Below are 12,234 nucleotides of genomic sequence, written 5' to 3'. Positions count from 1 at the left end.
CCAGGCAGGTTAACTTTGGATTCGACGAGACCAAAAAACAACAGTGGAGCGTTGGAGAGGGAATTCACACCAAGTTTATTCTTGCAGTGGCAGATGAGACAGCAACAGAGCACCCATCTTTGTTCTTATTCTCTGGCAGGCAGACCGGACAGCAGCAAAGCATCTGCCCTTATTCTCATGGTGGCAGACAAGACAGTAACAGAGCATCTGTCTTTATTCTCGTTCTCGTGGCAGCAGAGGAGACAGTAAAAAAGCATCTGCACCCCCTGAGTAACAGCGGCTCCTATAGAGAAAGTATTAAACAAAAGTGGCATGGGTCCAACAAGAGCTGTGAGATAGGATAGCACCTGTGCACTAATTAGGCACTCTCTTATATAGATGATTTGGGAAAATACATGCAGGCTTAGGCAGGTATCCTGGCTACAGTCATTCTGACACAACACCCCACCACCACCACCACCAGCATCACCCCCAATAAATCTCCAATTCATTTCATCCCATCATGGCATCTGCCAGTCAGAGGACCCAAAACCTAGACTGTGCAAGAACCTCCTACCTGGTCTCTTGGCCTGCAGACTATTTATAGCTTAGATATGGTCTCTAACTGCCCAACCCCTGCACCATGAACACCTTACTGCTCCCACATACACCCTTTAAGCATGGCCTCTATAAATTTCCTATTGTTGCTGTAATAAATTACCACAAACAGTTGGATTAAACCAACATAAATTTATTAACCTACAATTATGGAAGACAGGAGTCCAAACTGAGTCTCAGTCAGCTAAAATCAAGATGTTGTCAGGGCTGTATTCTTTCTGGTAGCTCTAGTAGAGAATCCATTTCCTTACTTTTTCCAATTTCTAGAGGCTGCCCACTCTCCTTGGCTTATGGCCTCTTTCCATGTTCAAAACCAGCCAGCAGTGAACAGGCAAGTCTCTCTCATTTCACAGCACTCTGAAACTGACTCTTCTGCCACCTTCCTCCACATTTAAGGATCCTTAGGCGATTGATTACATTAGCCTACCTGGATAATCGAGATCAATCACCCTATTTTAAGGTCAACTGATTAGCAACCTTAATACCCCATGCCATGTAACTTATTCACAGGTTCTGGGGACATCTTTGGGAGGCTATTATTCTACAACAGCCTCCTAAACCATTCACAGTCCACCTCCAACCCTCTTCTCCAGCTTCATCTGAAGCCAATCCAGAAACACAGACCACACTCCAGGTAGTAGTTTCTCCTCAAGGAACATCACATATTTTCACTTTTTCTTTTTTTTTTCTTTTTGTATTTCCTCATGCTGCTCCCTCCTCCTTCAATGTCCTTGCCAATACTTTTTTACTGGAGAACATATCATTCAAGAACTAGCTTCACTCATGGCTACCACAAATCACTGAGTAGTCTGCACACTACACAAAGACCTTTAGTAAGGCTGAGGTGAGGGGCTGAAATCCAACCCACATTCACCTCCACAAGCCAAGCCTGAGGCTACAAACACCAGGAAGACAGGTGCCCAGAAGAAACACATTTTCCATTCATCTGGACAAAAGGGGGCACTGTACAGGATAACGCAACCTTTTTCCCCCTAATTACACCATCCTCGTAACACCACAGCCCGTACATATTTATTATACCATTTATCAAAATGTATCAATCCCACCCACCTCCCCAGGGACACAGACAAGGTTTTTTTTGGTTTTTTTCCCATCTATTTTAACCTAGACCTCAACTGTCAAACTGTTTCAAAACGTTTCTGAATCAAATTGTTCATCGAGGCTACTGAGCACCACCTGTATACTCCAGCACTGTAATAAGTTTTATGCACACATACTGGGAGCCATACAGTGAAGGTCTGTCCTTTAGTTACCTAGAGTATAACGAATCTGCTTTGATGTACTCTACTATCGCTATTACTGGATTTCACTGTGCATTTTTTTCTCAACAAGATCTTAAGAAGGTATTTCTAAGATTTAAAAAACTAAAACAGAACAATACTTAAAGAAAAAAAATCTGTTCTTTCAACTTAGTGAAAAGATTGAAAAGATTTAAACATCTGTACACTGCAACACAGTAAGTGCAGTGGTTTGGAGCGATGGCGTCCGATTTAAACCATGTGGGTTAGAACTTTTCATTACCTTTTTCACTTGCTGTTTAATCTTGCACAAACTATTTAATCTTACTGTAGTTTCTTCGCCTGTATAATGGGAAAAATCTCATAGGGTTGTTTGTTGTAAAGATATGGCAAGTCAACACATATAAAAGCTTAGGAAATTTAGTAATTTAAAACAAGAGACAGAAAGAATGGGCCAATGTTATTAACTAGAAGAAAGCCATATGGAAAAGGTCACTGTGCACCAAACAACACCTAAACACTGACTGAGCATTTAAGGACAAACGCTGTATGACCAGTCTCTGGGGAAAACACAGGTGAGTGCATGAATGGACTCTGACCTTCAGGGGCTTATGGTCTAGTGGGAGAGTTAACAAAGAAGCCAATCATCATAGCCCAGTGATAAATGCTATAATAAAGGTGTATACAAAATGCTACAGAAGCACAGCAGCCTTTAACTCTGCTGGGGGAGGACAGAAAGAGAAGTTTAAAATCTTGGAGAAAAAATAGGTGTTCCCAGTGTGAAGGAAGAGAACATCAAGTACCAGGACAAGAAGCATCAGGGAACACAAGCAATTCATAAAACTTCAAGTTCTTCTTTCAGGTATGCCTATCACAGACTACTTGCTTTACATACATTAACTCATTTGAGCCTTATAACACCTTGGGTAGTCAATAATCTCTGTAGAATGAAGAAACTGAGGTTCAGGAACACTGAGAAATGTGGCTGGCTACTCAATACCCAAACTGAGATTTAAACCAGGTCTGTCTGACCACAAATAACTTACTCTGAACTAGAGCATGCTGACATTAATTTGACCATTTTCCTGAAAGTAATTGTGAGCCAAGGAAAGTTTTGATCAACAGTTAAAGCAACCGATTTTCCTCTTGGAAAAAAATCATTCTAGCAACAATATGGAGGACAGATTAGAGGGGGATAAAGACTGAAGGCCAAATCCCAACAGCCACCTGTTTTAGTAATTGAAGTTTTGCTGGAACACAACTAGTGTACACCCATTTCTTTAAGTATTTACATGGTGGCTTTTGTGTTACAGTGTCAGAGTTGAGTAGGTCCACCCTCCTGACCTGCAAAGCTGAAATGATTTAGTATCTGGTCCTTGACAGAAAGTTTGCTGCTCCCATACTATAAGCAATAGCTACTGTAGTAACCAGGCAAGAAATGATGAGGCCTGAACTAAGGCACAGCAGTGGGGATAGAGAAGCATTTGAAAATTTTAAGAAGCAGAACAGATCACCAGTGTGAATGACTAGATATGAGTGGTAAGAGGGAAGTCTTTAGGATTACTTCTAGGTTTCTAGCTCAGCAGTCTGCTTAGATGGTGGGCTAGGATGTGAAAGGCTAAATAATGGTCCCCAAATATGTCCATATCCTAACCCCTAGAACTGTGAATGCCACTTTATATGGCAAAAGTGACTTTGAACATGTGATTAATGATCTTGAGATGTGAAGATCTTCCGCAATTATCTGGGTGGTCCCAGAAGGGTACTTATTAAAAACAGAAGAAGTACATTTGACACAGAACAGGAGAAGGCAATGTGTCCAAGAAGGCAGAGATGGAAGTGATGTAGCCACAAGCCAAGGGACATAAAGAGCCACTAGAAGCTAGAAGAATCAAGAAACTGTCCCCTAGAGCTTCCAGAGAGAGGATACCCCTATTCGCACCTTGATTTCAGCTCAGTGAAACTGATTTGACTTCTGGCTTCCAGAACAGTGAGAGAATAAATTTCTGTTGTTTTAAGCCACTGAGTTTGTGGTAAATTGTTACAGTGTCAACAGGGAACTAATATACAGAATTGTGAATTTAGAAGGAAAAGATAATGAGCTAATTTTTGGACTTGTGGCATTCAAGGTATCATATGACACAGGTAAAGACATCCAAGACAGTCAGAAAGAAATGATACAAACCCAGAAGAGCTCAGGGTAGAATACAAGAAGAAGGGGTTATTGGTCCAGAAGAATAAACCTTGAGATTACACCAGGGAAAATAGCAGAATGGAAAGAAGCAAGGGCTGAGGCTAAACCCCCTAACAATTCTAGTCTTTGATGTAGAGTCGAAAATACAACCTAATAATAATTTACTTTACAATGGCTTCTTGAAGTGCTATGTATATAGCAGCAGTAGTAATAATGCAAAAGCTAATATAAGGAATATTTATGTGTCAGGCATTGTGCAGAACGCTTTGTATGCATTCTTACTAACTCCCAACAATAACCTAAAAGGTAAATATCATTATGCCTTTAAAGACAAAAAAATTGGAAAGCCAACATGGTAAGAAACTTGCCCAAAGTCACTCTGAGCAAAAGCCAAAACTTGATCATCATCCTCTTAACTCAAAGCCAAAACAAACTCTAAGTTCTATCAACCTTACTGTTGATCTACGAGTCTAAAGAAGAGCTATACCAGCATAACGCATGGTGACTTTAATTCCAGAAATGTCTCACATGTTAAATTCCTGATTATGCTGCACTAAAAGAGGGTATTCGCTGAGAGGCTGAGTGAGGTGGGTGAACGTCAAGAGACACAGGGATTGGAGGGAAGGAAAATACAGGTACTCACAGCCCCAAGCAGCCTGAGGGAAGAGGTCAAGAGGTCAAAACACTAACTACTAGAAAACTCATATCTAGGAATATCAACTACAAAGTGGGATGGTACATACTAGAAACAGACCAGTAGTCCAGTTTTTCTATGCCAATTCTTGGATGGGGACGTAAAGCAAGTAGAAAACATGAGATAGGCCCAGGAAGGAAGATGGATGATGCTGAGGCATGCAAGTCTGGCATAATGGTTAAAATTAAAAGCAAAGGCTTTGGAATTAGAAAGACATCGGTCTAGGTTCCAATTCCACATCACCCACTAAGCTTAGAAGGACAAGTTTCTTATCCTCTCAGAGCCTCAATGTTTTCATCTGTAAAGCAGGAATAAAACCAGATCAAATCAAATAATGTGAAGCACATGCTGAGTGACTTAAAATGCAGGTGTCATTATTACCGTTTTGTCGCTAGTAGTAATATGCATGTTGCTAGAACTATTACAGCACTAATCTCCCTACCCTTAAGTACCAGTGCATTTAGATTATTTTATCAAGAACAGTGTGGTGAGCAGAAGAGCGGCCAGTCCTCCCTAGAGGCCTGGCTTGTGGCAGGAGCAGACCACCTGTAGGTCCTCAACATCCCACTCCCTTCACCTGCCCAGAGGACAACGCTGACTTCCCAGGCCTGGTCTCCAGCGACCACTCCGCCCCCTCCCCTCTGCTGCTCAGCGCCGCAGCGACACGCAGCGCGCCTGCCGGCCCACTCCACGCGCATCAGCCGCTGACCCGCGCCCCCTCCCCAGCGCCGGCCTCACCTTCTCGTAGCTCTGCATGAGTCGGCTGATAACCTCGCGCTCGACCTGCCACTCGGGTTTCTTCAGCTGCTTCCTCAACTGCTTCTTTTTACTCTGCTTATGGCTGTGTTTCTTCTTCCAGCGATTGAAGCTCTGCACCGGATCGGGCCGCGCTCCCGCATCCCGAGAGTCGGCAGTTTTGCCCATCGCGGCGGCGGCGACAGCCCAGACCTCTCCAGACACGAGACGCTTCAGGCCGGGGGACAGGACGCGGAAGCAGCGTGGAGAAAAAGAACAACAACGCGTGCGCGAAACCGGAAGCCCGCCCCGGGGCTTTGAACCCCGGGCACGCGCGTTGAAGGCAAGGAAAAGGGGGACGGTGGTTGGTGACTTGGCGGCCGCGAGGCGTAGCAGAGCGGTCCGGGGGAAACGGAGGCGGAGCGATTTGCGGAAGAAGGCGGAGTTGAGTGCCTGCAGGAGCAAGTTGGCTCTTTAAATTAGCGCTTCCGCTCTAGTTGCTGTTACTACGGTGACGTCAGAACTAATTAACACTAAAGGGCTGTTCACGCCTGCGCTGGGTTTTCCTTGGCAAGGCGTGTGTGCGCGCGCGCACGCACCCACGCACGATCTGTGAATTATAATTGTAAACTTCGTTTCGCGTATTTCGACCCAGGGAGCCAAAGGATTCATCCGAAAATCAAACAACTAGTTCATAACTTCTCATTTCAATCACTGCAGAGTACCTCCCTAGGAATAAAAGTTTTTCCCTTTTTTCTGGCCTCTCAGACTGCATGCTGCAGGTGACTGGGGCAGTCACTGAATTTGCCTTGAAATGCTATCGTGAAGACAAAATCATAACTAAAAACAACGAATTAAAAGAAACGTTGGCTATTTAAGTAAATTGACTTTCAGTGAATGGTTTTATGGCACATTTACCTAGAGAGTTCACAGGTATACAGTTGGTGGAGATGGGGGCAGAGTTGTGTCAAGAAAAACAGGAAGGTTAGGTTCAAAATTCACAGGGAGTTTGGGCTCTCAAATTCCCTTCCCAACTCCACATGACTATCCCCAACCACTGCCCATCCCCTGAACAGAAGAAGGCTTTCAGGGGTAGGGAGCATGAACTAGATCATCTCTACACTCAGAATCACTAGACGTGGTGTAAACTTCATTGAGGTGAGATCATATTAAAGTACATGTACAGCCACAAAAAATTAAAAATAGAACTACCATATAATACACCAATTCTGCTTCTGGATTTATACACAAAGAATCTAAAGCAGGGTCTGAAAAAGTTATTTGTACACCCATGTTCATAACAGTATCGTTCACAATTGCCAAAAGATGGAAGCAACCCAAGTGTCTATCCACAAAAGATGGATAAACAAAATGTGATATATATATATATATATATATATATATAATGAAATATTATTCAGCCTTAAAAAGAAAATAAATTCTGACAATGCAACAATGTGAATGAACCTTGAGGACATTATGCTAAGTGAAAGAAGCCAATGCCAAAAAATAAAATAAAATAAAATAAAAGTATGATTCTACTTATATGAAATATTAGGGTAGTCAACATCATGGAGAACGTAGAATGGTGGTTGCCAGGGGCTGGAGGAAGGGGGCAATGAGGAGTTATTGTTTAATGGGTATAAAGTTTCAGTTTTGTAAGATGAAAAGAGTTCTGGATATTGGTTGCACAACAATGTAAATGTATTTAATGCCACTGAACTGTACTCTTATAAAGGTTAAATGGTAAGTTTTGCATATATTTCACCAAAATTTTTTGTTTTTAATTTTTATGAGCTATATATACAGAACAATGAGGCTCTGAGGTCTCTCATTTTTCTCCAAAAGCTGAAGCAGCCAGGGATATATACACCTCAGGCAAAAAAAAAAAAAAAAAAAACTAGAAAATTAATCTCTAGGGAAACTGAGTGCTCTAAGAGAAAGACCTGGATATAACCACATTTAAACAGCTGTCAAGCAAGTGGCAAGTCACTAACCTTCCCACTGGCTCCTCAGTGAAACCTGCCAGTTAATAAGCCCTTCCATGCACACATTGTTTCTCATCAGCCTTACTCAAATATAAAAGAACAACCAAAGACCACCAAACATGTGAGGAAATCCTTTAATTTAATAGTTAAGAGCTAAAACTAATAAAGCAATGCAGGGAGCAAAAGGAATCTTCAAAAATATTATTAATATTTTTAGAAAGATAAGGTATTATATCTATGAATAAGAACAGACACTATTCAGAGAATAAAATAGAACTCTTAACAGAAGTCATTTTGTTTGTTGTATAAATAAAATTTTAACATAAATTAGAAAATTCAAAGTTTAATTACAATTAAAAACTCAATTACCACATTCTAAAGTCATTAGGATTTAATGAATTTGTAACAGAAATAGTTCACATCTTGACTGCATGGAATGACATCTTTAGGATGATTTCCATAATTATTTCCTCCAATACCTTATTTTCTGTCAATAGTACCCCTAGACAGGCTTTCAACTGGTACATTAAAGACACTAAAAAATTTTAAACACATTTGGATTTTGAGACTGTACATTCTCCACTATCAACCAATATGGACAAAGCTCCTAAAGGCCTAAAAAGGATTTGGAAATGGGCCTGTTAACTGCTATTATAAATAAAGGCAAAACTTTAGTGGGGGTAGGTTCTGTACTAAAAGTTAAGGGGCAAATGTAATATTAGTTCCTCACATTGTGATGTCCCATTTAATACTATTCATCAGTTAGTTTTTATAGTAAATGTTTACATAGTTGTCATTGTTCATCATAATTCTTCAAATTACCTATGTCTCTACAACTCTGAAAAGACTGTTATATTTTTTAGTATGTTAAAACTTCTTTTTAAAGATTATCTTCTTTGAGAAAGCATAGAAACAATGATACCCCAGTAATGATGAGTCAATTGTCAGCCAGATCTCGGTTTATAAATACCTTTTGGAGGGGAGAGGGGAATTCCAAAACTCCATTTTATTTTTTTTAATTTATTGTTATTATTGACACCATTGCAGATGTCCCTGTTCCCTCCCTTTCCCTACTCCCAGCCCCCACTCTACCTTCCCCTTGGCCACTACACTGTTATCTGTGTCCGTGGGTTAAATATATACGTTCTTTGGCTAATTCCTTCACCTTCTTTCACTCAGTCCCACTCCCTCTTCCCTCCTACAGCTGTCAGTCTGTTCCATGTGTCCAGGGTTCTGTTTCTATTTTGTTCAGCAGTTTAGTTTGTTCATTAGATTCCACACATAAGTGAAATCATATGGTGTGTAAATACCTTTTTTTTTTTTTAAATCAAATGAACCAGAGTTCTTTGGAGAAATAGCTAATTTCAGGGATAAGACAGAGAAATTACTGGATGAGTCTGGAATATCTTGAGGTGGCAGAAAAGAAAAAAGAGCTTAAAAAGAAAAAGATGGGAGTAGAGGGCATAGCTCTATTTCTTGACCTACGTGGTATTTACAACAATGTTTACCTAATAATACTTTATTAGACTCTCTACTCCTTTTATGTAGTTTTCTATAGGTGTTTTTTCCAAAAATAAATGGTGTAAAATATAAAATTCCACACCAAAAAAGTCATGCCAAATTAGTACTGAGAAAATATGTTAAAACATAGGTGCTGTCTGGTATTCTAACCTTTAGATTACTTTTCTTTAAAATTATCAATAACAGATTTGGAATCTGGTCAAGATGATGGCAAAGATAAACATGGATCACCTTGTCACACAACCACATTAAAATTACAACTAAAATATAGAACAACCATCACTCAGAACCATCAGAAATCAAGTTGAATGGAAGTCTGACTTCTATGGAATTAAAGAAACCACATCCATCTATACTGATACAAGGGGCAAAGACACGGTACAGGCTGGTCCCACACCCATGTGTGGTAGATAAAAATTCTGGAGGGATATCTTGGGAATGAGGAGTCCCAGCACTACACCAGGACCCCCAGCCCAGGGGTCCAGTGGCAGGAAGATAAGTCCCCATAACTTCTGGCTGCAAAAACCAGCAGAAAATGAATTGGTGGAAGAAACTACTGGAGCCCAAAGCAGTTCCCCTTAAAGAACCCACACAGGGAATTACTCAGACTAGCTCCTCTAGCAACAGGGTAGCAGCATGAAAGGCACCAGTGGCATATAGAGAGAAATTGAAGTGTCTGACATGAAGGCAGGAGCTGGAGGACAGCTTTTTCCCAGACAGAAAGGAGGGAAGAGGCCATTGTCCCTTTTCTGAGCCCTCTCTACACAGAGCCACAAAGCTGGCAGGAGGGTGTCATATCAGAGACTCCACCTGCCTAACACTGTTTGCCTAGCCCTGGAAATCCCCTGAGACTCCATCCCACCCAATTTACAGGTCCACCCAAACTCTTAACCATGACTTTTCCATAAGAAAGACTGGTCTTGGCTTATGCTTTACAACTTTCTAAATCCTACCAAACAAGCAACAGGCAGCCTCAGTAAGCCCCCAGACCCTGAACCTCTTGCTAAGTGACCCCAGACCAGGCACTAGCAGCAGCCAGCCTAGATTCACAGCTTGGCTTTGCCTGGGAATCTCCAAGCCCAGCACAAGTAGCAGCCATCTCAGAGTGCTTTATAACTCATTAAGGATGGCCCCAAGCAGAACACAGAACACAGAACAGGGCTGACCTTGGCCTGCACCACCTGGGACACCAGAGCCAGAGCCTGCACACACCAGTGGACAGCTACAGATCACACTGGAGCACCACCAGCCTGACCCTGCCCAGCTGATCATCCATGAAGGGTGGAGGTTGGTGGGCAGTGGTCACAAACAGTCCTTGCAGCTGACTAGCCTGAGTAAATCCTTCCCATTGACCTGCCAACAGCAATCAAAACTCAACTACAAGAAGAAGGAGTACTTAGCCCACACAAAGGATGCACCTTGAATACCCAGCTTGGGTGATAAGGGAGGCTGTGCCACTGGACCCGACAGGACACCTACTACATTAGGCCATGCTATCAAGACAAGAATTCATAGCAGCTCTACTTAAAACATAGAAACAAATACAATGAGGCTGCCAAAATGAGGACACAAAGAAACATGGTCCAAATGAAAGTACAGATCAAAACTCCAGAAAAAGAACTAAATAAAATAGAGACAACCATACTATCGAATGCAGAGTTCAAAACACTGGTTATAAGGATACGCAAGGAATTAGTGAGGACCTCAACAGCATAAAAAAGATCCAGTCAGAAACAAAGGATACACTAATAGAAATAAAGAAAAATTTACAGGGAAACAACAGTAGCGTGGATGAAGCTGAGATTCACATCAACGATTTGCAACATAAGGAAGCAAAAAACAACCAATCAGAACAAGAAAAAGGAAAAAGAATAATAATAAAAAAAAGATAGTGTAAGCAGCCTCTGGGACAATATTCTCATCATAGGAGTGCCAGAAGGAGAAGAGAAAAAGGAAGAAATTGAAAATCTATTTGAAAAAATAATGAAAGAAAACTTCCCTAACTTGGTGAAGGAAATAGACATGCAAGTCCAGGAAGCACAGAGAGTCCCAAACAAGATGGATGCAAAGAGGCCCACACCAAGACACAACATAATTAAAGTGCCAAAGGTTAATGGTAAAGAGAGAATCTTAAAAGCAGCAAGACAAAAGAAGTTAGTTACCTACAGGGGAGTTCCCATAAGACTGTCAGCTGATTTATCAAAAGAAACTTTGCAGGCTAAAAGGGATTGGCAAGAAACAAAGTCATAAAAAGTAGGGACCTACAGCTAAGATTGCTCTACCCAGCAAAGCTATCATTTTAAAACAAAGGCAGATAAAGAGCTTTCCAGATAAGAAAAAACTAAAGGAGTTCATCATCACCAAACCATTAGTACATGAAATGTTAAAGAGACTTAGTTTAGAAAAAGAATAAATATACATCTATGAATGATTGAATTAAAAAGAAAGTAGCTAACTAAAGAAACAAGAACAAAGACAGAATCATGGATATGGAAAGCATTTTGATGGTTGCCAGATGGGAGAGGGTGTGGAGGAATGAATGAAGAGGTGAGGAGATCAAGAAGTACAAATAGATAGTTACAGAATAGCCATGGGGATGTACAGTACAGTATAGGAAATGGAATAGCCAAAGAAGTTATATGATAGCAGCAAGATAGCCTCAACTTTCATATTATGTATTTTATAATTTCAAAATTAAAGTAAATTTTTTTTCAATGTCTTTCCATGTTTCAATGAACTAAAAAGTAACAGAGTCTTTTTTTTAAAAATATGTATTGATTAATAGATTTGAGAGAGAAAGACATGCCATCAATTTGTTGTGCCACTTATTTGTGTGTTCATTGATTGACTCTTGTATGTGCTCTGACCTGGAATCAAATCTGCAACTTTTTCATAATGGGGCAGCGCTCTAACCAACTGAGCTTCTGGCCAGCGCTATAGTTCTTGAATGACACTAAATTTTCAATAGCATAAAAAAAAAGATTTTTGCTATATTTGCATGATTAAGTTTAAAGAATGTACAACAGATACGGAATGCTCCAGAATTGCTTTTTGAGAATCATCCTGTCAAAAATTGTAACTAAAACAATTGAGCGATGTTTAGTGTATCTTGCCTTATTCAAATGGTTTAAATTATTTCATTCAATACATCTGCAATAGTGTTAATAATTTGGTTTTATATTTTACCCTCTAAATATTATCTCTACTCCACAGCACCAATAGTTTTATATATATATATATATATAT

The 12,234-nt window shown here is 40.5% G+C and overlaps 1 protein-coding gene across 1 annotated transcript in view; it reads right to left on the bottom strand.

Moving 5' to 3' along the window:
• LOC150018872 (putative ATP-dependent RNA helicase DDX10) overlaps positions 1 to 5,760 on the bottom strand; it is a 324,877-nt gene extending 319,117 nt beyond the window's left edge. The window contains exon 1 of the mRNA XM_090265897.1: positions 5,483 to 5,760. Coding sequence (XP_090122023.1) covers positions 5,483 to 5,668 — 186 coding nt within the window. The 5' untranslated portion in view covers positions 5,669 to 5,760. The remainder of the gene's footprint in view (positions 1 to 5,482) is intronic.
• Positions 5,761 to 12,234: the final 6,474 nt, after the last annotated feature.

Source organism: Furipterus horrens, unplaced genomic scaffold, assembly GCF_987537825.1.
Source record: "Furipterus horrens unplaced genomic scaffold, mFurHor1.1.pri manual_scaffold_2, whole genome shotgun sequence".
In the NCBI taxonomy this organism is placed as follows: Eukaryota; Metazoa; Chordata; class Mammalia; order Chiroptera; family Furipteridae; genus Furipterus; species Furipterus horrens.
The sequence above is the reverse complement of the archived record's forward strand: the minus strand, read 5'-3'. Positions and strand labels throughout refer to the sequence as shown.